Source organism: Athalia rosae, chromosome 3 (genome assembly GCF_917208135.1).
Source record: "Athalia rosae chromosome 3, iyAthRosa1.1, whole genome shotgun sequence".
Classification (NCBI taxonomy): Eukaryota; Metazoa; Arthropoda; class Insecta; order Hymenoptera; family Athaliidae; genus Athalia; species Athalia rosae.
In genome coordinates, this window is record NC_064028.1 from 18,796,107 (window position 1) to 18,823,213 (window position 27,107).

Consider the following 27,107-nt stretch of genomic DNA (forward strand, 5'->3'; position numbering starts at 1 on the left):
TTGGAAACATTGATAGATGTATTTGTCATATTCATAGTTGAATGTCGCGATCATATTAATTTATTTGCATTTATCATTATTAATATAATTCTCGCAGATATTATAGGACGCTTATCTACTTTAACTCCGAACTCTCAGCCCCCATCGTCTTGTATTATTATCAACTGTGCGTGCAGCGGCGCGGTAGCGGCGACAAAATTATTCCGCTTTATATACCGTAATTATCTTGCAGATCATTTACATCATTGTAATCGTCGCGGAGTATAGCGCGATTCAACAATATCAACGCCTGCATCGTCGCTCGGCATACGTACGCGTCATCTGCACGTAAAGTGTATAATATTTATAAATCAAGGATCTTATCAGTTATAATATTCATCATTATTCATAATCGTAATAATATATTATTATATAATAACAACAATTACGTAATTCTTTTGCTTCTTTACTTCTTTTTTTTTTTTCTTTTTTTTTCATTTCTTTGGCTTCGTTTTTATACTGAGGTACTTAGCGTCTGTTACTTTTATTTATTTATTCATTTATTTATTTATTTATTTATTTCAGTATACTTCATTATATACTATTTACTTCTCTTTATTTAACAGTTTGATTTAAGTTTCGATTATTATTTTATTCAATTTTCTCTTGTTTCTTTTTTTTTATTTTTTTTTCTTCAATACTGTCTTTTTCTTTACAATAATAATAATAATAATAATAATTGATCGCGGGGTTCTGAGAGTTTCGGTAATAAAGTATATAACAAATTACGTATAATATACTGCAATGTGACGCTGACGCTCACTGGGCACCGCAGACACCATCGCAGCTATCTCGTAGCTATTTATCGTTATTATAATCTGTATAATCGAATAAAAATATCCCACGACCAATCTAGACGGAACTTGTCACTTTTTTTGTTCTCTTTTATATTATTCTTTAATCACAGTGTCTATACGTTTTGCTCGACGGTCACTGACTTACACTTATAACACTTGTTAAATTTTGTCATTATTCATTTTTTTTTTTTTCTTCTAAATTTAATTTTTGGTAATTTTGTTTGTTTTTGTTTTTCCCTTTTTCTTTTGTTTTGTTTTTTTTTTTTTGGTTATAACACCACAAACCGTCTCTGTCCGAAAAAAATTCCAGGCCCCCTTGACTATATTAATAATCGTTCCTCGAACAAGACTCGCGAAAAATTTCCCCCTCGATTAATAAATCACACGCAGTGGGAGGACGGAGGGAAAAAAGTGGATTGCAAAAAAAAACGAACAGAGGTATGAGGATTTTTATATTACGTTTGGAAAAAAAAAAAAAAAAAAAAACAAGTCCCATTCTCTCTCGGTTTGGCAACGAAAAGTAGAAAAAAAAAAGAAGAAAAAAGAAAGATCGTGTTATTTCAGCGCCCTTGAAGCTCTGTTTGTTTTTCACCGTGGGTTAATTATTAACTGCAAGGGTTGGTGCTCGTTTCAGCGCCACGTCAAAGTAACAAGCGCAAAGAAAGAAGACTCCATCCCCCCCTCCTCGTGCCCCTCGTCGGGGAAAAAAAAAAATAAACTAAATGAATAAAGAAACGAAATAAAAGATGAATAAAAACGAAGAGAAAGAAGAGTTTCAAAGGTGAATTTCGGGGATTGTATTTTAATCGGGCGAATGAATATTTGATAATTTGGAGAGAAAGAAAAACATACAAATGAGTCATAATTACCTCGTGCGTAAAGGTTACCATTTCGAATATCAGCCGTAGGGAATAAGAAAGAGTAGGGGGGAGGGAAAAAACGGAAAAAAGTATACCCAGTTTTCTTTTAAAAAGGAGGGAAATAAATTTCACACCGATATCTCCTGTATCTGGACCCTCTTTTTAGCGCTCCCCGGGGTACCGGGTTGTCTCAGTATCCCCGAACCTGAGATACCCACGTTCGGTGCGGGAGCTTTCGGCGGCGGTGGGGGTTCCGGAACCGGATCATCGTCGTTGGCCTCGTCGCACTGTGGGGTATGAGCTCTGGTGGAACACGGACTCCTGCAGTACGACGGTGGTTCCGATATCCTCTTGCCCCCGCCGGGCGGCGGGGAGCACTGAAATTCCTGCAGTTGAAGTTCCAGTTCCTGGACGAGTTTAGCTTTGTGGGGCGGCGGACTCGAGGGCGGCGAGTCGGGCAGGTCCATCACCAGTCTCTGTTTACCGCCGGATCCTCCGCCCTCGATTCCCGAGCATCCGGCCTCCAAAAGTTCCTCCTTCTTTTTGTCGCCGAAGGCGGATAACGTGGCGTTCCTGTCGCGTTGATGATAAATGCCGGCGAATATCAGTATGTTCAACAGCAACAGGAATATACCGACGGCTATGGTCACCGTCAGGGCAGTCGTGTAGCTCTGATAATGACTGGACACGAGTTTGCGGAGGAGGTTGTTGGGCGCGGGTCCCAAATTCGGGTGCTGAGAGGAGACGCGGGGCGTCGTTGCCGGCAGATTGTTGGAAATGTTCGGCGTGCAATCGGTAGTCGCGATCGCGTTCGACGACATCGAGGGCTGCGTGGGCAGTGGCATGGGAAGCGGGGGCGCTGGGATCGGCATGGCCATGCTCTGCGGTCGCACCGCGCCCTCGTAAAGGCCGGGGCTCTCCGAGAGATGATGATGGCGCATGCTGATCTCGTAGCCGGGCCGATGAAGTTGGGGTAGAAGGTTCAGCCACAGGGACATTTTGTGCCCCCGGTAGTGCGAGCGCATTTCCGTTAGGTGCGAGTTCGCCTCCAAGTACAGTTGGTTTATGGAGTCGTAAGAGTCCCAAAATGGCGGACTCGACGTCAGCAGCGTCTCCGCGGAATTCGGTGGACTGGCGCCGTTCGGGTCTCTGGAAGAAATTTTTATTATTCGCAACGGGATGGCAGGACGCACGGTATGTATTCCCGAATTCCGATACATTTTCCGATCGCACCGGGGGTTGCGCGCAAATCGTATCGACGATGTAATTCGAAACTGCAGGGTGTGGATGTGCCGAAAACCTATGGTGCGAGGGGAGAGGGAGGAGGATAATAAATTGTTGCAAACGTCCGTTGTATGAATATTAATTGTGCTCTTGCGAGCTGCACACTTTTGGAAATTTACGAGCCATATATCTGCCTGTGTTTATAAATATAGGTTATAGCCCGTAACGAAATTACGCCTGTATACGAGGTCACAATATATATATTTTTTTTTTATTTTTTTTTCATTTTCGTTGTTGTTTTGTCGTTTTTTCATTTTTTTTTTTTTTAACAATGCGCTCGAAAATAGAACGATATGGACTGTATAGGTTGGAGTAATGGTTGAAACGAAGATGAGAGGGGGTCGATTTCGTCGTTCTTTGATCATTTCTTTTTTTTTTTTTTATTCTCTCAAAGACGAAATTCATTCGATGTACGCGAAATCGAAACTCCACCGACGCAGCATCAACCCTGATAAATCCCAACTGCACGACACGATTATTACGTCTATATTCGCGTTAGAAACTATATACATATGGTACAGAACCTACATTACTCGGATACTTTGAAAGACATGTTTGCCATAGATACACACAAAGAACACACACACACACACCCAGGTATACGGTGTACAGTAAATAAAATAGGTAGGACGGTTTCTCTTGTCGCAGCGAAATTGCGCCCTACTCCATATGTTTTCATCCCTTATACACGGAGTATATTTGCGTATAAAAGAAGAAACAGCGTGATCCGAATCCCCCATCCCCCCCCCCTCGCCCCCATCCACCCTACTCGGTGGGTACCAAAGTGCCTAACATTTACTTTCCACCCCCGCCTTTTTCGCGGTGTGTATATCCGTGGTAGTATAAACGCGACGACCCCAATTTCTCATTCAAATTTTCTCCCCGCGAACTAAGAATATAAAACAAACAAACAAACAAACAAAAAAAAAACAGTCGCAACGTTGTTGTTTTTTTTCTTCTGTTTCCTCATCCCCCAAAATCGAAAATTTCCAGTTTAAATTCTACACTTACAAACCGATCTACGAGAGATTCCCTTCTTCATTTTTTTTCTTTTCGATCGCTTCGTTTTATCTTTATTTTCTACTTCGAAAGTTCAGGGAGCGCGCCGGTGGCCCTCGGAAGGGTGAAAATTTCAACCGATTCGCGTTCTTCGGTTATTATATCCACCGCTGTGCGGTATACGTATACGGTATACAAAATAAAGTTATCCCTATCTCGTTAATGGATATGAAACTTACCCTCGTCGGATGAAGTTGGCGAGGTAGTGGACCAGCAGTCCGGACAAACTTTCGTCGGCAGTGGTGAAATTGTTTCTCGTCGCCGATGCGGAGGCGGTCGCCTCGCCCCTGAGCAGGGGTATACCGAGCAGATAGGGGGTCTCGTCGCCCTTCAGACTGAGCCGTTCCCCCGGTTGAAAATGAAAAAAGTATCCCCGACCGCCGGCCGAAGAATGGAGCAAAGCCAACCTCAGGAGCGGCGCCGCCACCTGACCGTCTCCGAGGAGCGAGAGGAGACCCTCGCAAATAACCGCGGGACTCTGTTCACCCCTTTCCCAATCCGTGTACTCGTTGCGCAGCGTGGAATATATCTCGTGGAGATGATAGCGGTACGTGTTTCTCACGTAGGTACGCAGTATCCGGTCCCTGCGCGTCTCGTTCAAACCGTTCTGTAAAAATTCGAACAATTGACGAACGACGGAGGATCGCTCGGTTCCGATAATTCCCGGCCACGCGTCTCGTTCCGTTTACATTAGCATTCAGCGTTTCAGCCCCGACCGCCTTCGGCCAGCGAAGCGTATTCGTTGCGCCATATTTCCCTTACACTTTTATCCATCATTTGCGGCAAACAGCTGCACAATGCCGCCGCTACCGTTGGCAACCGCAACAACGCTGCCGCGTTGATTACAAGTTTGCGCGAATCCCGTCCGCCGCAATCACGGTTGGTTAAAGAGCCCCCTTTGCCGTTGAACGCGTGTACCGGGCCCAATCTTTTTCTCTATGATTGCTTGCCGAGCGCAGCTCTTGCCCCGATTCACCCGTGGCGTCGTTACGCCTGTATAACGAGCCGCGCCCCGCATGCACCAGTCCCGGCTGCACGAAACACCGCGCGCGAACGATCCGGAACGACTTTCTTCGCTCTGCGTATAGCAAAAAAAAAAAAAGGCGCGTTTCCCCGACCTTGACCAGAAGCGCGTCATCATCTGGCCTCGCGCTAGTTTCCTCCGACCGGGAAGATGATGATCGGCCATCGCGTTCCACACGGCTCGAGGGTCGGATTTATCGTTAAATTTCAATTATCGGACATCCACCGCACGGGGTCAACCGGCGAGGTATGCACAGGTGGTCTCACGCTAACTTTCCGCGCAAATTGTCGAGGTGATCAATTTATACGTCGTCGGCGGCGGCGGCGTTTCGCTGTACGGTACAGAGTAACCTTATCCACCCACCTGAAAATCTTCGTCCGTGAAGTCCAGCCAAGCTTCACCCGAAGTTAATCCCATGAGTAAATCGCGTTGGCCGAAGGCCGCGTACTCAGCACCGGGTCCCGGTATGACGGAAATCAGACCCGACGACGCGGCTGTCGGCTGGAAGACCTGCGCCGTTGCGAGAAGAAAAAAAAAAAACAATAGAGAAGAAGAAGAAAACTGACAATAAACTTGAGGAGGAATACGAAGCTGTACAGAAATTAAAACTAAACGCGAGGAGGAGGATCTTCTCCGAAGGGGTTTAACGAAAAGACCAAAGGTAGCGAGTGAGCGGAGATAGTGTTTGCTGACCTGGTGGGCTGTGATCGGCAACACAGCGCCGTCCACGAACGGCGCAAATCCCGATGTAAATCTCGGTGGATCCAGTCTAACGTTGAGAAGCTGTTCCAACGATCGAAGTCGCAGACACGGCGCTATGTCGTCCGTCTCTACGTCACCGGAACAACCAATTTGCTCGGCAACGCGTCGTTTCACCGATAAAGGATCACGTTGTATCGCCCACGACGACAGTGCCGAACCACCCAGAAGCACCACCCGCTGCACCAGATCTGTAAACGAAGGTCTCTCCCATTTTTCTCATCTTTATCTCGCCGTCGCCCGCGATCGAACCCTCGCCAAATGTACGGCGAAGTTTTCCGCCGACCCGAAGGGCCACCGGCTTACGAGAGGGGTGAAGGGGGTACAGGGGGGAGGGGGGCGAATTTTTTGTCAAGTTGATTCAGATTCAGGAGCGCGAGCGCTGGTTCAAGATATCTGGGTTAGCCGACGCGGGGAGTCCTCGCGATAAAAGTTAAGAGGGTTTGAGGTCGAAGGAAGAGGAAAAAGGGGTGGTTGGCCGATTTCGGCGTGTGCATATACTACGGCGTAACGATATACGAGGCAGCGCGTAACCGACAAGCAAGAAACGGATAAGATAAACCCATCGGTGGCCGCGAGGAGTCGCGAGGACCGCGGAACGCCGCGTTGCAGGTCCCTTCATTGAGATTTTAGGGGGTGGCCGTTTACTCCGTGCGTTTAACTCCGAGGGCTTAGCGACCCTTCGTCGGCGTGTATCGCGCTGCAGCCGACCGTCCTAAGCCCCTTGTACGGAGCGTATAAAGGAATACCTCGGAGCTCAAAGGGCTCAAAACTCGCAAAACCGTGGGAGAGGGAGCGTCGCCCCCGTACGTTTTTTCCTTCCCCCGCGATAACGAGAGTAGCGATATGGTAGTCGTTCGTTCGTTCGTTTGTAATTTCGTTTAAACGATATCGGAGGCGGCGCAGGTGTTCGTTAGCGAAGAAAAGCGGAATAATCCCGTTGCAGATGCGGGTGCGGTTGCAGTTTTTTTTCATACATGATACCGGAAGGCACTCTCCGCTCTCCTCTCTTGTGTTCTTCCTCTCTTCGTCTCCGTTACTTTGTTCTCCGGATACTCCGTGTCTGGCGTTTCTCTGTTTCCCCGCTTCAAAAATTCGAGTAAGCTTGTTAAAACCTCAAGTATCGCGTGTCCAAGGATCTCGTCCGCAACTTTCCAACGAATAACCTTCCCTACCTACCTACCTACCTATACCTACTATACTCCGTACAACATCCGTATCTCCGCCTGCGGAGATATGCGCGACCCCAGAGCAGACGCTCTTCAATTCAACGACGCCATTATTTTTCCCTCAAACAAAACGAGAATACAAAAAACGAAAAAAAAACAAAAAACGAAACGGAGAGAACGACGACGTTCCGGTCACCCCTTTCCTCGTTTCGGATTTCATCCGCCGGTCGGTTTTTTTCGACGCGGCATCTTCCGACTAACCCGTTCCGATCGCTCTATCAATTTCGCGTCGATTTTCTTTCCGCGATGATTCCCATCTACGACGAGAGTCTTTGACCTAACCCGAGTAAATAGCGTCCTCTAGAGCGTGAACCCCTCCCCACCCTATTCTCGTGACCGTAACAAGTGGAGACCCTTTGATTAGCCGTTGACAAGATTCGGATTCTGTCTTTGACCTAAACTGAAGCTTTGATCCCAAACGGATACGCGCGGAGGTTAAAGTTCCCGGCAAAAGTTACGTATACTTTGAAAACGCGTTGAGCTTGTACGTTTTCAAGAGAAAAAAAAGAACTTCATTTCTGCAGCCCTTTTTCGAGTTAAGTTTCATTTATTTTCAACGAGAATTCGTTCGCGTGAATGGATGAGTACGATTATCCCTTTTTGAGTTTGTACATAAAATCCAGTTTTCAAAGGAGTGTATCGAATATAAAAAGAAAAAATATGTAACTATAGCCGTGAGATATAGTATATGTAGCTGTATGTATACGTAAGGGTGTTGATATCTTACGCTTCAAAGTTTTGCCGATATCCTTTCCATGAAAGGTTGCCGATACCAGATTTTCCCTTTTATCTAACAGTAAGACGACGTAGACGACTTTGTATCCGCCTTACAGTCCCGTCGTTTTTCTTCCACCGGAGCGGGCCCCGTCCTCGTTATATTTTCCCATTCGCACCGGGTCGATCGAGCTTCGAAATTACCCGTTCTCAAAAAGGAATTTTAAAAAAAAAAATAAAATAAAATAAAAAAGAAGAAGCCAACCAATGAAATCGAATCAAAAAAACGGAAGCCCGTTCTCGGCTTTTTAATAAAATCCAATCGCAATCGTATATGCGTGTATGAAAAATTTAAAGCACATCGAATAAGCTGCAGGTATTTCACAATAACGCGTTCCATCGATACACATAGGTATATGTATACATTTGTTCCCAACGTCGCGCGACAGATAATTGCATTTATTAAAAAACAATCGGTGTCGGTACAAAGTAAGTGGGCGGCCACGCGCGAGGGGGGCGGGGGGGTAAAACGGGGGTGAATCGGGGGTGAATCGGGGATGCACCGCGAACAACGGCTCTGGTGTAATTACCGCTGGCCATCGGTGAAACTGCCAAAAGATTGGCCAAGGCGGCTCCCGTCCCGTGTCCGAGCAACGTTATTCTCTCCGGGTCACCCCCGAAAGCGGCAAGGTTTTCGCGCAGCCAATGGAGACCCGCCACCAGATCCATCAGCCCGAAGTTACCCTGGGCGCTACCCTTCGAACCCGTCTTCAGGAATCCTGAAACAGACGAGGATAAGAAATGATATAAAAGGCAATTGAACGTAATGAAAATTGGCATTTCGTCACTCTTTTTACACGGTGTGTGTATATATGTCTATGAGCGACGAGTTTGTTTGTATTTTTTTTTTTTATTAGTTTTTCAAAGTTTTTTTCAAATTTAATTCACTTCTTCTCTCTCCCTCTCTCTCTCTCTCTCGCCCCGCCTCTCCTTTATTCGTTTTTTTATTTCTCATCCTCTTATCCAATGCTGAATTATACCTTCTTCTCACGTACGTACCTATAGCGGTGCAGGTATTGGTTTTATGTACACATGTACTTTGTTACATACATATATACATGGATAGGTACAACTATTTAGTACATACTTGCGCAAATAATCTTGAAGAAAGCTCAGAAGCAATTCGGGTTGTTGAGAGGAAAGGTACAAAGTTGCGACGAGGGGGAGCAGAAGTATAGGGGAATTTTGGGGGGGGGGGGGGGGGGGGGAGGAGGAGGAGGATTTAAAAACGTGAGGAAAATCGTCGAGAAAAAGTGAACGATTAAATGGTAGCCGCCATTTTGAATCTGGAAATAGGGAAAAATGCATGTAGAACGGAAAAAAGAACGATCGAAGAAATTGATGTGAAAATAGAGCAAACTGTAAAATCATATTCTTCATTTTTTTTTCGCCGAAGTAAAAATTGTTAATCGTAGGTTTTCGGGGTCGCTGATTCCGAAATGTGATTTTGATTTCGAAATTCAATGAGAGCTGAAACTGAATCGTGTTTCAAAATTTCCGAAGATTAACGACCCAAATGCGCAGGGGGAGGATCGATTTGGCGAATGAGTCATCGTCATTTGATTCATGACCTTAGATTTTGGTGCACGATAAATATTGATAACAGATTAGAAATGAGGGACCCTGGTAAAACCCAATTTGCAAGAATACGAGCAATTCCTACTGTTCCTTTGTTAATGAGCCACCATCTTTGATCCGCCATTTTGAATTTCTACATCATTGGAATCGTTGTTTTTCATTTGTTTCGTCGATTTTCGTTTTTTTGAGGAACCGTTAAACAAGATAGCGAATAAAAGAGAAGAATATAAAAAAAAAAAAAGGAATGATGTTTATAATCGCCATTTTGAAAAAAAAAATATATATAATACGTATCAAGCTGCAGGGGAGCTTTGGTAGTTCTGCCTCTGGTGTTATCCGTGTCAACGGTTGTTTTTGTATCGCAATCATTACTTTACGTCGAGCAACGAAACAATGGCAACAACAATGGTGTATTCTACAACACACCTATATATATATGCGTACAGGTGTAAATAGCTAGGTATATGTACATTATAAATATAGATATCCTCTGTCGCACGACGAGGCGTACAGAGATACATGTACGTACATACCCATGAAATGAAGAATATTAATAACAATAACAACAACGGTAAACAACGATACACACGCAGCAGTTACTTTCCGGTATTTGCTTTTTCTTTTGTCGGGTCGTGCCGCTGTTTCGGTCCTCCGTACACACGCTAGTATACGCATTGGGGTTGGCTTTGTGAAGGTCATTTTTGAATTCAAGCGCTCGAAATTAATACCAACCCCCCCCCCCCCCCCCCCCCCCCTGCCCGACGGAAGTTCGAAATGGGAAAATAGATGCAGCTTTCGGAGTCGGAAGTTTAGTTTTTTTCATTATTATTTTTTTTTTAATCCTAACGGTAATAATTGATGAAGAAATAATTGAAAATCAAGCGCAGTCGTCGCGAGTACGATCTACGAAGGGGTGCATTCTATGGTTTATCTTCACTCGTACGGTCGAGACTTTTTTCCCCATTTTCATGTACATTTATTCGTTCGTCGAATTTGCCCACTTCATTTTCGTTATTCGGGGTGTACGGTTTATCGGTCATGAGGTGGATTTTACTGGGCCGGCCGACGCCGCTACGGCAAAGTCCGGGCCCAGTCAAGGCTGGTATAAACGGTTGCAATCAATACGGGGGTGGCGCGAGCGAACCATAGAGAGAAACGGGGAACGGGCGCTTCCCTTTTCCTCGATTGCGCCTGTAACGCTATGTAGTTATACGTTTTTCCCCACATACGTATGTACCTTTAAGTAAGTAACAAGTAAGTAAACCAACCACCCCCGTTCGCAGGAATATCGCACGCCGTAAATTTTCACTTTTTCACCCCTTTATCTACTGTTCGCCCTGCTACGCCCCCGCATAATAATTCCTATTAAGAGAACGCGTACCTACGCTCGATGTACAGGGTGTCCCAGAAATAACGGACACCTTTATTGCATCCGATGGAAAATGAAATTTCGAAACGAAAAGTCCTCGGTCATTTTTCGATCGGAGGCACGGATAATTAATCATTATCAATTGAAATAGGGAGCCAATCGGGTGCGCGCCACAACGGCAAGACGTAACCTAACCTCTCGCGTCACGTGGTTTTATGCCTCTGTAGCGCGCACCCGATTGGCTTCCTATTTCAATTGATGATAATTAATTATCCGTACATCCGATCGAAAAATGACCGAGGACTTTTCGTTTCCAAATTTTATTCTCCGTCGGACGCGATAAACCCTCGGCGCTCGTTACTTACGGGACACCCGGTACGCTAGGCGTACAGGTTATGTATGTAGATGTAAACTACCGATATCTTCACTCGAGACTCACCGCGCGGCGTTGGGCGTTGCAAGTTTAATGTACACCGGAGTTTGGTGTCGATGTTCTATACGTCGACGAGCGCCTATATTTCCCCGCACCCCTTATACTCCCATCCCCTCACCCCCCCACCCCGAACTTCCTTGAAACATCCTAGCGCCTAGCTGTTTATTTCCCCATCAATTCCACCTGTGCACCGCATGCCGCGAGCCGCGTGCGAATTCACATTATCTCGCTGTTATTGTTATCATTATCATTATTATCGCCATACGCCCAACATTAGCCCTTGATTACTCGTTAATTATATTATTACATCATCCGCGTTTACGCGGTAGAGTCGTTATAGTTTTTTTTTTCTTCGTTTTTTTTTTTACTTCCTCTCTCGCTAATCAGGTAATAAGAAGATGTCAATTTTACTTGTGTATAAAGGTTGTTATAAAAAGTAATGCAAATAACGTTATACACCGATGTTTGGATATTGTTAGATAGTCGTTCTATATGGGTGTACACAAGGTATATATATATATTTCTCAAATTGCAATATATTTTTTTGTCCCCTTCAACTTTATTTGCCAAGCCTCCCCCTCGCTCTGGATTCCTGTGTGTGTGTGTGTGTGCCGGGCAATAAATACCGTCGTTTGGCGTCTCTGCGCTTTGACGCTTCGAGGACTGAGGTTGTCCAATTTAAGGGATGAATAACGTCTTTTTCATGGTAATAATGCCAATAACGTTTCTTCTTCCTGACCTCGTTTATCCTACCACGCGCGAACTACGTACACGCCACCGCTGTAGTGGAGGGGCGTTAAAAAAAAACGATAATAATAATAATAAAAATAAAAAAAAAAAAAATTAAAAGACCAGAAGAACAAATCGAAGAAAAACCACAACGATTAGGACAACGATAATGATTCCTCTTTGCATTTTGAAAAATGGTAGAAAGAAAAAAAAAAAGGAAGAAAGTAACGCACGTTTTCTGATCAATTATTCCTCGATAAAAATTTATAATACTTTTAGAAAACAGAAACCGCGACTAATTTAATTACCGTATTTAATGGAGTAGGAGTGTACGTTACGTAGGGGAAACCGGGGCAAGTTGGAGGCTGGGGCAAGATGACGAATTGATTGTTTTTAGAATATTTTGACAGATAGCGCCGGGTAAGTTATCAAAAAGTGTTAAACACTCTTCTACGCAATAATATTTGCGATATAGCTAGCGTGGCAAGGTCATCCGGCTTTTTTACGGAGGCATTGTGGTTTCAGACGTGTGCGAAGTAATATCTGGAGCTCAAGAAAATAGTTGTACACAACTACAGATAAGCAAGATCGGACTTGTGAATTAATACTTTATTTCTATACGCATATAGATCCTAGAGATCATAGAATCTCCGAATTTTCACCAATGTACTTTTTGTGGGGTTCTTTTTGTGCAAATAGTGGCAAATGGGGCAAGATGGTGGGGGCAAGTTGACGGATCGTCCTTATCGAGATCTTTGCATGTTGTTTAGTTAATTGATATTTAGGCTACGTACGATTGTGCAGCTCATTGAATAAATTGATAGATAAATAAATGAATAAATTTATTCACGATTCAATGTTGGCATGTTCTAATGTCGAAGGAGCAGCTCAGTTCGTTTGCGACCGGTGTTAATTATCAGTATATGTATATCTAAGCTAAACTACATAAGCTATGCGTATTTGTATTTTCATATCTTTTATGGATTTGAATAAACTGAAGTATATTTTGACGAAAAAAGTATTTTTTTAGGCCCATTAAACCAAAATCTAATATTCGTCAACTTGCCCCGATAGGTTCGTCATCTTGCCCCGTGGTCGGGGCAAGATGACGAATTTGCAGAATTTCGGAAAAATGGAAATTACATAGTTTGTGAATGATCGAATTCAATGTCAATTTTTTTTTTAATAGCTAACATCTCATACTTTTGAAAAATACCAACAGATTTTGAAATTCGCTTACAATCGATTAAAAAACCGCACTTGAAGCTTAACGTCTCCAACTTGCCCCGGTCTCCCCTACTACACTATACCCACACTTTAGAGTTATTAAATAAAAGTTCGAAGGTGAAAAATTGAAAGGTATACGGGATGGAAATGCAATTTGTTTTGTCGCGGAAATAAGTATAGGTGTGTGTAGATACGTATGTACACGTCAGATAAAGGTATATACACACATATGTATATATATACGTCCAACTCCGGTACACGTATAATTTTTGTACTGGATAAAAATCAGAACGTGGGTACATAAAACGGTAGAAAAATTTTAAATTCCATCCCCGTATAACCCGATCGAAAGAGAGTTTATATTATAGCATACTATCCCCCGGATCGTTTCCTATTTTCAACCGTCGTACATGTATACCGCGGGACGTGAAAATCCCGAGGAATTTCCACAGAAACGGACATGGACCGTTTGAAAAAGAAGTCGGCGCGCGAGTGGGCGGGGAACACCGCGGAGAAAAAGATGATAATAATAATAATAATAACAACGATAATGATAATAATACGACAAAAAAAAAAAAAAAAAAAAGCTAAAAGGATGAAGGCGAAGATAATAACGACGGGATAAAGTAGAAGAAACGTACCGGTGTTATCAAGGAAAAAGCCTCAGGACAGATACGAGAATGAATTGAAAAGATTATACTATACGTATACCTTTTATACTGGTAACGACGAATCGATTCGGTAGGCTATTATTTATATCGTTGTTATTATCATTGTTATTGTTATTATTATTATTAGTTTCACTACCTAGGTGTAAAATATCACGAAGGACTTCGATATCGCGCGCGCGGTAATGGGGGGTTCATTGATAAAAATGAATGGCGAAAAAATGTAACGAATTTTGAATCCTGCGGAATGTTCTTTAATTTTATCGCTAATATTTTCGGGGTAAAGAGTGATCGGGAGGCTGGAAAAAGAACAAAAAAGACGAACGAACTTATATCGATTAGCGGATAGATTTTGAATTTTGAATTTGGAATTTATTTCTGAAAGTTTTTGGGGAAATTCGCGAGGCGAAAGAAAGGGAAAAAAATGAGGTCGAAGCGAGGCGGGAAGACGAGCGCCCTCGACGCGACGACGTTCACTTTTCTATAACCTACGGGGCGTCGCGACGCCTCCCGATATATTATACCGTGACGTCACTGTTTGAATCATAACGAGGAGCGTCCCTCCACGAACTGGTCGTTTTCCTTCTCCTTGTTTCAAGGCCGGCGCCGTCAATAATTCAACCTTCGAAATCATGATGATATTTTCTTAAACGAAACCTACGCTGTCTCACCCTTTTCTTCGCCTGTATCGCGAGAGTCGAAAATTTCCAAAAAAAATCGTCTTCATCTCGAAAATCATCACGTCTTTTCCGTGACAAACTATTTGTATGTACAGAACATTTCGAGAACTCTGAGCGAAAAAAAAAGACGTTTCATTAGCCGGGAAATCAGCCCTTCAAGAAGATGGTGGAATTAGAGGAAGTCGAGGATCGCGCCAACTAATACTCATACTCTTCAGACGAAAACCGTCAGACGTTTGAAAACCCCAAATTATACCGAGGCGGAGAAACTACTGGAAATTAATTCCGGGCTAGCAGCGGCAGAAACACAGCAGCGGAACGGCATGCGGCGGCCGTTATATGTATAGGTATATGCACGGTCGCTTTGACGCGGTTGTATTCGTCTCCCGTACACATCAGTCGTCCCCGAAACACTCGGTAGGGTAAGTAAAACGACGGTGCGATTATGCGACGAGCGATATCAACCCTCGGCGCTACGCGGGTCCGTTCCGTCGTCGAAAACCGTCGGCTCGACGTGTGTTACGTGACACATATACCGTACCTACCTACCTACGTACGTACGGGCTAGTAGTAGTCGCGCGCGTGCTTTTCGCATCCCATTGAAACCGCGGAGGAGCTTTTGTGGCGCGCGTTGTAGAAAAATTTTTCCCGGCTCACGTACATAAGCCGTACGTACACTTCCACACACCCCGCGACCTTCCGACCCCCCCGGGGGCGCCCGGCGGCCCTAAAGTTTCTCTCGTTGTTCCTCGCCGGTGTTGTTATCATACGTAACTGACACGCCGTTGCGTTATGCGTTGTACGTCGTACGTCGTATATACGGCTGGGGGCGGGGGAGGACTACGTTCCAGAGATTCTGGTACGGCGTTTTGACGTGTACGAAATAACGGAAGGTTTTTCTCGCTCGTTCGTTTTTTGCGCTCCTTTGTTTTTTCGATTTTCCAGTTTTTTTTTTGTTTTTCCTTTTTTTTTTTGGTTTCGGGAACGACGGTGTGTCCGATATCCTTGCAAGTAACGACGCTGAGATTATACTGTATGCGGGAGAGTATTTTCGTACGGATTGTCGATCGTCCCGAGATTTCGTGCGAATGATTAATTTTTTTTTTTTTCATCGCGTGCTCGACCCCCCGTCCCGTGTCACCGAAATGAGGAGGAGTAGGACAGCGGCGAACGCGATCCTATATGGAAAAGATCCCCGGGGATTACTTTTCCACGGTCCTTCATCCCCATACACATTTTTCGATATCCCTTTTTACCGTACTATCGGATTTCGAAATCTTCGGCACGCCGAACGAGTCTCAGTAGTCGCCTGGTTATCGTCGGCAAATAGTCGGGACGGATCGGCCGACTGCGTCCACGATCGGTTTACATATACGTATACAAACCTCGTCCGATTCAAAGCGCGACCCGACGGATCTGAATCAGATCAGACGTCGAAGTGTGCACATTTTGATCGGCTTGCATCTCGGAAAGGTCGACCGAAAGTAGGAGAGGGAGCTGAAAGAGGGCGGGAGAATTCCGGGGGGGGGGGGGGGGAGGTATACCGTAAGCTGAATCGTATACGATCCATATCAGACGTACTCGCCGTGGTAGTAAACTCACCGAGAACACCGAGTCGAAAGTTTATGGAGACGACGACTACCCGGCCGTGAGTGGCCAACGCGGTACCGTCCAACGAATTTCCAGCACCCCACGAATAGGAATCGCCGTGTATGAGAAGCAGGGCCGGCAATAGTTCCGTCGGATTTCCTGAAACAGAAGTAAGGTGATTTCAGTTCCGGAACGATCTCGATATTCCCTTGGAAGATTCGTCGGTGTTATCTGCAGACAAACGAGGCGAAGTAAAGGGGTCGCAAGCGGAGACCCGCGCCGAAGAAGCTTGCGACTGTATTTCTTCTCTTCTATTGTACCTATATGAAACTCTGCGCTTCGACGGAACTGGGGAGTTGAAACCAAGGGAAAAAAAAAATCGAATCAAATCGCCCATCACACTGAGGGATGACCCGTTTTTAGAAAGTTTGAGAAACGGAAAGAGAATTCAAAAAAAAAAAAAAACAAACAAACCAAATTAGCGAATGAACAAACGCGGTGGTATACTCTCGGTACTCGCATCTGTCGTTGAACGGTTTTTCGTTTTCTGTTATTCATTTTTTCGAAAAAAAAAAAAAAAAAAAAAAAAAAATACATAACACTCGGAGTTTTTTCTCCCTCCAACTTCAACGCTAATATCTAGCGACGTGAGTTGACGAAGCGTGGCTTAATCGGCTGAGTTAATTAACGTCCGAATTGCGCTTGAATTTCGGTACGCATTTGAGCTCGAGATGCGCCCGAGATATTAATGTTATTCCGAGAGATCAAACTGCCATTAACTTTCAACTCGACTCTAGTCTCCCCCCCAAAGTTTTCGCCCGGTCCTCCCCGACGATATACGTCTTACTGTATAAAAAAAAAAAAAAATAAAAAAAAACAGCAAAAGAAAAACGAAAAACTAGACGACCAAAAAAAAAAAAAAAAACAACAAGGTATACTACACAAGTTTCGATTGAGCTTCGCAACCTGTTGCTCGAAAGCTGTTGTCTACTTTTAGCGTAGCTATACCGCCGCCGATGTCGATGGGCGGACTCAATTTCTAGGATCTCCTTTATGTGCCGGTAGGACATCGGGCGGACTACTGTATTATTCGTATGTACACGTTTTTTTTCGGGTCAGCGCGGCTGCATCGCTTCCGGTATCGAATTAGCACGCGTGTGTGTGTGTGTGTTTGCTTTCGCGATTTTCTACGCGACCGGCAAATCGAATGATATGATACAATCGAAACGAGCCGTGAGCTCGTCAAAGAATTATAAACGGACGGGGCGATGATCAATGAAAATTTATTTGATCCTGACAGAAAAAAAGAGCGCGCGGGGGCTCCACGGGATTCTTTTGCTCCCTCTCTGTTTTTTTTTCTTTTTTTTTTTTTTTTTTTTACTCCGCCTTCGCTCTTTCCTCCTCATTCATTTTTCAGCCGTACCGTAGCAACGGTTTCTGGGAATGACGCGCGCCGGCCGGCCGAATGAAATGAAATGAAATGAAATAGAAATGGAGGTATCAAAAATTGCCCCAGGTCAATTCGTTTCGTTTGAGTTTCATTTGTTACAAATTCAAATGGGATTCCTAAAGCGTTTCGAACCGAATGACTTCTGGCCGACGACCAATAAATTCCGCGGAGTCGAAAAAACTACATATATAGGTATATATTTGCGTTTATATATATATATGTGTGTAAAAGCATAAAAAGCGCGTGCGTCGATGATAGCTGGCAAAGAGGCGCCGTTGAAAGGCTTTTTTACCTCCTATATTTTAACGTACGGAAAATATTTTCAGAAAATATACACGTGACGAACGATTCGACGTAACTTTTTTTTTAACCGAGCGAAGTTCTTACATTTCCCGGTAAAAGGGTGTAAGTTAGAAATAAAGGGGAAAAAAAGAAGAACGGTTCGAACAAAGTGAAAGCAGGATCCGAAATCCGTAGAACCTCCGTAATATACAATGAAGCTGTTTAGATGCTGCCGTTGAAATTATTCGAAGAAATTAGCGTGGGCGGTCCATGATACACAGAGGGTTCCATGTACATACGTATAGTATCAACTTTGAGTTTCGGGTGGTCGGAAAAAATGTACTACAAGGTATGAAACCAGGAATTCGCGTAGGTGGTGCTCTCTCCTTACTCTGCAAGGAGTCTATTTTACTTTGAGAGCTGCGTGAATATGAAGCGTTTTCAGTTTGCCGCAACGATTCGGGCGGGCGTCAGTTCTCTTTTGAAAGTCGAACCACCACCACCACCATCACCGTGGAGTCGACGCCGCGTCTACCGCTAGGCAGACAAATGATAGAACACTACCCTCGGATACCGTTCATTTACATGTACATGCACGCGCAAAAAAGAGGGAGCATATTGCACGCCACGAAAGAAGAAGGGACAAAAAAGCTGAAGTTTTTTTTTAAATGAAAAAAAACAAAAACAAAAAACAACACCAACGAATACTCGCCCTTTTTAAATTCTACTCCCCTCACCTGACGCAACTATAACAACGCCCACGGGGCCTCCATTATCATTTATTTTTTACCCCGATACGGGACAACGGCGATATAATTGCCAGACACCCATTTTCCTAATTTCCACGCCGTTGGAAACATGAAAAAAAAAATTCAACCTTCACGCGCACCTCGTGTTACCCACCCCCGACGGTATATATACAACAGATACGTCGCACGCTTAGATTTTTTATCCAGATTTATCATAACGCTTATATATGTACCGCTGTGTGTGTGTGTGTGTGTGAAGGATTTTTCTTCTTCGCATATCGCTACCGCGGGGATGTGAACGATAAATTCACGCTCTGATGGTAAAGATTTTCTCGAACGTGACCGGAAAGTGAGAAACGAACAAGAAATATATATATATATATATACACACATATAATATATATATTATATAAGATGAAAAGTGTCGGCCTTGTGACGCGTTGCGCCGATGATTTAGAGAATGTAGGTTGGTAGGTCCGTGGCGGTTCGTTGTCTCCGTTAGCCGCCATATTTGCAGAGGTTATAAGTCGCTTTCATATATATGTATATATTTCGCCTGAACGTATATTGGTATACATATATCCGTAGGGTTGAAGGTATAACACGGGGCTTCCTCACTCCCGCGGTGCTTGCAGAACTCCGTACGGAGAGCGATATCGACTGCAATGCACTACGGAATTGAAAAAGCCACCGCGCTTGTATGTATAGTACACATCCGGTATTTATATCTCCGTGTACAGTTTCCCATTACAAGTTTCCTTCGCAGTTGGCGTAGCTTCGAAACACCGGCGCTTCGACTTTTAAAACTGCGTCCCCGATCTTCGAACTCCTGCGCTTCCGTCACACGGTGGATATATAAAAATAATATATATCTATACCGCCTCGAACGACCCTCGGCCTCCTCCGCTTCCTCCAACTTTTTCCACGGGGATCGGTCGCAGTTTCCAATTTTCCGGTTACCGATGACTCCGCTACCTCCACCTGTTCCTATCGACTCATCTCCGCTCGATATCCTCAGCATCGTTCTCGAGAACTCTTCAACATCCTCTCCTGGCTGCTCCTCTTCTTCCGTCCATAGCGTTTCAAGATGGCCGCTTTCACAACGGCGACGCACACGTGATTCCGAGCAGCTTGACCACGACGAGAAAAAAAAGAAAAAAACAAAAGAAGAAGAAGAAAGACAAAAAACCGGTGGCAACCGGAGCTAGACGCCCCGAAATCGAGTTCAATTTGTTTAAAAATAATCACCGATCGGTTTATCCGTGAAAAAAGGGAATTTTTCGCAAAGTATACCCGACGATATTAATTCCGGCAAAGAATCTCTCTCTCTCCGGAATTGGAGTCTCGGAATTAAATCAGCGATTAATTAGCCTTACGTAGACATAATCCTTAATTGCATTACCCGGGTACATATAGCGACGGTATATGCTCCGGAGGATGCTCCGAATAGCGCGATTGGTCGCTAAATTCCAAGCCAAGAAATCCGTGTTCCCATCTAGGCAGAACTCCAAGAGTCATATACATGTATATATATATAATTCCACGTATATAGGATGCACGTAAGATCTACTGCAGTAGCTGACGGTGGATGGTGCGATTGATCGAGCTTACGTTACTGGGCATAAGAATACGGTATATAGGGTATATAAGATGTGGGTAGAATACACGGTGTGTATAGCAGTAGCTACTTGGACGTACGGTTATATATAGAGTAAATCGTTACCTCGCATACATACGCGAGTATAATATGGGAATAATATACGGAGGCTGGAAAGACCAGCTCAAGGATAAGCCGCATCGCAATTGTCTCTCGCTACAATGAATTCCGCGCACAGGTATCGGTAAGGCAGACCGAGAGAAACTCCGTAATACGACCAACAAAGATCTCAAAATTGCCCTCTCGCATCCGCGAGAATTCGTGCCTCCTCTTCTCCACGACGCATAGTGCAACGGTACAGCTGGAATATAATCCGGATTAGATATTATCATTCGTTAATTCCGTACACGAGAACTGAAATGAATCAGAAAAAACAAAAAAAGATAACGACAAAACACCGTCGTTGTAAAAATGGCGCTCCGTTTAAAAAACAAAAAACAAAAAAAGCATCGTCGTTCCTCTGCTATTTAATATCGTGTACAGTCCGGGTCTGGGATCAATTTTCATTTTTTGCTACCACCTCGTTCCGCGGCAGTGCAGGGGCGTGATTTAAACAGGGTTGCTTTTTTCATCTCCTCGTCTTTTTCGTTCGAACGTTTTCGTTCAACAATAAGCCCCGTGTCGAGGGCGTTCTTCTTTTTTGTTACTTTTTTTTTGTTTGTTTTGTTTTTTGTTTGTTTTTTTGTTTGGTTTTTTTTTTCAGCCCTCGGTTGGCGGCGGTGGGCCGTGCAGAGCGGGCAAAAATAATTGTCATTGAATAGACGCGGTACGATGCGGCGACGGAGAGCGGAGTTTTGTATCCACATAGAACGACGGTGAAAGTTAGTTAACTAGCTGGTATAATGTAACTCCCTCGGCGTAAATTTAACCGTAATAACCTCAACTCCATTATACATCAGCCGCTGCAAGCTCGGGGAGAGTGTATGTACACAAGGTAATACGTTTTAGTGTTGGTCGGACGTGTATCCCTGCATGTATTATTTTACATTTAAGTCGATGGCTATAGGTTCTTGTGCATACACACACACACACACACACACACACACACAGAGGCGCCATATTTTGCACCTATAATATTCGCGCTTATTCCAACCGCCGTGTGCACGGCTCACCGGGTTAGGTTGGGTATGCGCATACGGGAGAATAAGAGTCGCATGCGGTACACACACGTAAAACACATAGTTACCTTACCTCTGAATTACGAGGAGTAATTTTACTCGACGGAGGTAGGGTAGGTAGGGTAGGTAGGTACGTATCTGCATACGTACGTACCTGTACAATATCGCCGCTGGGGGTACACGTATGTACGTACGTATTTGCGTACATACGCACACGGTTATAATAACTGTTATTTGTTTTTGGATCGGAGTAGATATACATATATATGTGTATATGCGGTTTCGCAGCTTTTGGAGTGAGTAGATTAAATTCTGTAGGTTTTTAAACCACCCGCCCTGGGTCGGTCGGTCGACTCTCTTCTTGTTTTTGTTGTTGTTGTTGTTGTTGCCGGTTGAAAACCGACGATGAGTATATTATGTACTTTGGGTTATAAACCGGGTCCACATAACCCAAATTAACTTTAGAACGTCGTACCGGGTAGACCGCACACATTTCGCTAAATGAGTTAGGGAAATCTGTCGAGCTAACACATGCGACCGATTCCGAAGGTACCTACGACTTTTTTTTTGCTAACTGTACGTACAACACCCGTCGTCCTGCAATGCGTCGCCGGAGAATGCAGAGTAGCGTTTTCACCCCGTTATCCGTCATCAAAACTGATCGCAGTGTCCGTAACGTGGATAAATTTTCAGGTGTAATCAATTACCAGGTTAAACAACTCCCTAACGCGCGGTGCAATTAAATAAATAAATTCACTCCGTTGATCTCTCGTACAGAGAAAATATACAAGCGCGACGGTAATAACGCTGGTGTACAAATATTTTCGTTTGTATATACACGCGCCTACGGTTATGCCGCTGCATCGGACAACGTTCATCGAGTGGGGTTGAAATTGTGTGGGTTTTAAGCAACGGTGCGTAAACAATTATTTACCCAATTACATCTAGCGGTTGGTTTATTCGGCGGTACATATGTATGTATATATTATAATAGGTGCCCTTGCGCTTTGCCGACTATAATACCCGGGGAGAATTGATTTCCGTGAGGAAATTATCTCAATTTAATATACATGTATATCCGCACAACGCGTTGGCGATCTCCGTAAATTATACGGTGCTTCACTTTCCCCCCCCCCCATTATTCCGCTGTTTCTAGTTTTCCTTAATTTTGTTTCGTCTTCATTTGTTCAGATCTAATTTTTCCTCTCTTTTTTTCTTTTCCAAACGAATATACGCGTTCGTTGGTTTTTTTTCCTACTTTCTTTTCTTTGCACGTCGTTAGTTCGGCCGGTATCGCGATCGTTATGACACGTGGGCCAGGGAAAAGAACAACTGTACAACTCGAATAAATATAAGTTAGTCACACATATTTCGGCAGCCAAGTCGTACATACGCCGGAGAACGAAAAGTCGTACAAGATCGAACGACGAGCCGAAGAAAAAAGTGTAACAAGAAAAAGAAGAAGTAGAAGAACAACCGTAATACGGAAAAATCAAGATGAGAGAGAAAGAGAGAAAGAGAAAAAGAAAAAGGAATCGTCGGAGAAACCGTTTCCCGTCAAGATTTATCTGCGCCAAAAAGAAAAAAAAAAAAGGATCAACCTTTGCCAGCGGTTCGTACGTACGTACGAATCTCGCTCGTATCTGCGCGCGCGCGCGCCAAATGGCTGCCGTTTTTTTTTTCTCCTCTTTTACATCAAACCAAAAAACAAGAACATTTTTGGGCCCCGTCGTACGAACCCGAACGCCCCCGACAATAACCGGGAAATCGTCGACCCCTGCCGACGATCCTAAGAACAAACAAAACAAACAACAAAAAAACAAAAGACAGATCATCGGAAGCCACGCAGCCAACGCGGTTCGACTCACCGTGGGTGGCCCTCGGAACGTAGAGGTTCAAGTAGAGGCAGTCTTCGCTGTGATTGGTGAGGATGGGGGTTATTTTCTGAAGGTAGGCCTTCCGTTGCGCGGACTGAGCGTCCTCCGGCTTCGGCGGTCTCTGGGGGCAGGCGGGGGGCACGGAATCGGCGAGCCTCGTGCCCCTCCAGGGCGTCGGTGTGACCGGCGGCATGTAGCGGAGCGCCCCGACGGGGGGGGTGGCGTAGGGCACGCCGAGGTAGGCCTCGATGGCGGCGACCCTCGCGACGATGCCGCGCAGGGCGCCGTATCTGGTCCTGACCACCCTCGTGCCGTACTTCTGTCCCTCGGCGAGCGCCGCCGCGCTGCCGAGCAGAGCTGTCTGAAAAATGGCGAGGACCCCGAGGGCCCCGAGGACCAGCAGCGGCCCCCGTCCCCCGCGGCCCCTCGCCGGGGGGGCGTCCCTCCTCCCGACGGTGTCCAGGGGCCCGGACCCCCGCGCGGAGCCGCCGCCGCGGGCGGGGGGCGTCCGCATCGCGTCACGCCGCCGCGGGTCAGCCTCCCCTGGACCCGCATCTGTTTTGGGCCCGGCAGCAGGCCCTCCGTGCAGGGTAACCTCGGGACGACCGGAGGATGCCCCCCCGCCGGCGCGTAGCGTCGTACGGAATAGTCGCGCGCTGATGGTACGCCGGGTATTTGCTCTGGCGGCGATGGTAATTCCTTGGTCGGCTCACGTCTTCGGAGGAACGATAAAACGATAGGGAACTTTCACGACGGATTGTCACACCGCGCTGATCATACGCCGGTTTCAGGTTCAAGTCCATTTCGCGGGACTCCGAACGCCGGTGTCTCCGACGACGGGTTCTTCGACGATTCACGGTAGTTCGGAGCGACGCGAGATTCGCCAGTCATCTGATTTTTATCAATCCGATGCTCGCGGTAGTATCATTTATTTTAATGGGAGGTGTAACGCGCGACTCGGCCACGATATCTTTTCTTCAGCCCCTTTCCCGAGGATCGTTATTTTGAAATTCCCTCGGGTGTTTGTGTCGCCCTTGCGCCTATTTCCTCGGGTAATGGGAATCGGGGTGGGGGCCTAAGGAGGGAGGAGAGGGGGGGTTTAATCTGTCATCTGGGGAAGTCCATCGTGGACGTATCTTATCAATTCCTGTTTCAATTTGCTACGAGTGCCCCTGGGGAAGGTAACGCATATCCGGTAACTTTGCGAATCACCCCTGTACTCTCTTTTTCTTTGTTCTTCTATTTTCTCCTCTTCTTCTTCTTCTTCTTCTTATTCTTTTTATTATTCTTATTCTTCTTCTACTTTCCCGGTGCGATACGTACTCGTGTATCGCCTGTGTACTTCAGATCGGAGTTTCTGCACATCCGACTCCCGGGGATATTTTTCACCCCAGTTCAACCCCCGTATCCTCGAATCCGAGTGTGTCACGTTGTGTGTATATATAGTTTTCCAATTCTATTTTCCCACGTCGACTTTTACTCCAATTATCGGTATCGCCTGTTAGTTTGCATAGCACGGTGTACATCGAACGTTGCTAGTTTATATTATTCACACTCCGTATAATCGTGCAAAATCCGTCTCTCCATTTATATTCAATTCAATTAAAAACTTAACAAATTGATAAATTATCGAAATCGGATAACGCTCTATGACGCCTCTTAATTCCACGCAGGCTATAGAAATATACGTCAATATAATTATCTACCTATATATCAAATCCACGAACTTGATCACATTATTTTATTTTATTTAATTTTTTTTTTCTGTTAAATCTCATATATTCTCAGCTCCTCCTCTTTCTCACTCCTCATAAGGTAACGATTTTGTCGACTCGAAGCATACAAAAATTCTCCGGATCGTCCCTTCCGCTTACACAGTCGTCTTTGTTGTTGTTGTTGTTGTTGTTGTTGTTGTTGTTGTTGTTGTATCCAAAAGTTGGTCGTTCAAATTTTCGCCCAACAAAACCCCTCGGCAAAGTCCAATTCCGATTTCCTCCTCCCCCTCCCTCCCCCCACCCCGAACGAGCAACAGCCTGCCGCTTAGGGGTTAACACTTGCGGGAAGATACGAGGCGGCAATAAGAAATGTACAAGTAGGTGAAGAAAGAAGTAAGTTCCAAAAATACGGAAACGTCCGCTGAGCCGGTAACAATATTACCGAACTTTTTTTTTCGCTCGAGAGACGACGAGGGAACGAAGCAAAAAGCAAAATAAGCACCAGGTTTACATCGTCGGCACGACTCGCTCGGTTGATTTCTTTTTTTTATTCCCCCACTTTACAATCCGGCGAACGTTACCTCCGCGATACCGGTCACGCTCTCTCTGCAGATCGTTACCACGCTACGCGATATTCTTCTCATTTCGCACGATATTGCGTGCAGCGATTTTCCGTGCGTTCGAATTCCGTGCGTGCGGTCGTGCGGTCGGTCGGTCGGTCGGTCGGTCGGTCGGCGGCGGACTGCGGGGCTCGGCCAGCCCTCTCCTCGGTGGGGAGTTGCGAGATTTTCTCGTTGCGGTCGCGGAGCCGTCGCTCGCGACGTCTACGACACCCTGTTCGAGACGGATTCGCCCAGGGTCTACTGGCGCGAATCGTCGCGAGGCACCGGGGGCTCTCCTTTCAGGCGGTCTAGGGCGCCGGGAGCGGAGCGTCGGGACGCCCTCCGGTCCACGGCGCAGCCGCGCGAATCATCCCCTGTTTCGCACGGGGGGATCGATAACTCCGCGGCAGACCCTGACTCGTCTCCCGTCTCCCTCGCTCCAACCGTCTCTTGCCGAGATCGCCGAAGGACGCTCTTCCTCGAAGCCAGCCAGCCAGCCATCCAGTCACCCTCATCCCGCGATGCCGCCGCCGCCGCCGATTCTCTGCTTTCGAACCTTTGCGCGGCCCTTCCTAGCCGACTCGAAACCTGGGCTTCTCGACGCCCTCCGTATACCGCGCGCGCTTCGCTTCGTCCCCGGCTTGTTTCTATGTGTTCGCGAAAATGACGATGCTCGCCGGCTCGAAATGATGCACCGTATATACATATACGCGAGAGAGAGAGAGAGAGAGAGGGAGAGAGAGAGAGAGAGACTCACGATGATGAATTTTTGGATAGTCGAGCGAGACACGGTGTCCTCGAATATTTTGAGATTCGAAAAATTGTAGCGCTCGTTTTCTTCGTCGTTTCGATTTTCTTCTTTTTCAATTTTTTTTTTCAGCTTTGTTCCTTTCGTTTTTTAATTATCCACACGGAGTGCCGGGGATGAGTACCGCCCCCTCGTCCGCGATTTTCCTCAATTCGTGTATAATTGTTTCCATCTTCCCTTCACTTCGTACCGTGATTAATGCCATTATCGTCACGGAAAAGGTATATATATATATATATATACGCGTAATGCGGTCTGAGGATGAAGAGCGAATTTAGAAGTACGTTTCCAAGGAGCTTCGGGTGCATAGGTGTGTGTCGGGGTATTATCGGGGTATCGAAACGCACGTTTCGCCCTTCCTCCGTGTTACGTGTGTATGTAGATAGACATATGTATATATTTATTCTATAAAAAACACTCCACTCGAACGTTTCCAATCTCACAATCATTTGGTTATTTACCGATGTAGGTCACACGCCCCGATCTAGGGTTAGTCTTACGTATATACCGATATGGCGGTACACACACGTATCTATATATGTATGATATTATATACTCCATTTTATCGCAAACGTCGCGTCTATAGTATCGTCGTTTCGCGTATATGAGGTTGCGGCGGTGGCTCGGATAAAAAGGTCCTACGAGAACTACATCAAAGCACAAGAAGAAGAAGAAGAAGAGGAGGAAGAAAATATGATTCGAGAACACCGAATTGCACGGCAAACAAACGAATATGTTTCATTTCTGTTA

General features: G+C 45.4%; 1 protein-coding gene across 1 annotated transcript; it reads right to left on the reverse strand.

Annotated features, from left to right (window-relative positions):
• Positions 1 to 25,833, reverse strand: LOC105689763 (neuroligin-1). Its single transcript, XM_020854545.2, has 7 exons — positions 23,224 to 25,833; positions 16,112 to 16,258; positions 8,356 to 8,544; positions 5,757 to 6,013; positions 5,427 to 5,573; positions 4,219 to 4,646; positions 1 to 2,845 (listed from the first exon to the last, which is right to left on the reverse strand). Exons 1-7 carry the CDS (start codon positions 23,744 to 23,746, stop codon positions 1,825 to 1,827), a joined length of 2,712 nt encoding a protein of 903 aa, XP_020710204.2. The 5' UTR covers positions 23,747 to 25,833; the 3' UTR covers positions 1 to 1,824.
• Between the last annotated feature and the right edge of the window lie 1,274 nt (positions 25,834 to 27,107).

Bases quoted from the DNA above. Each gene is read 5' to 3' on its own strand.
- LOC105689763 (XM_020854545.2), bottom strand. From the start codon at position 23,746: ATGCGGACGCCCCCCGCCCGCGGCGGCGGCTCCGCGCGGGGGTCCGGG. The intron at 8,545-16,111 runs GTGAGTTTACTA...CGTCTGTTTCAG, and splicing joins CTTTCGACTCGGTGTTCTCG to GATTCCTGAAGACGGGTTCG. The intron at 6,014-8,355 runs GTAATTACACCA...CTTCGTTTACAG, and splicing joins AGTTTCACCGATGGCCAGCG to ATCTGGTGCAGCGGGTGGTG.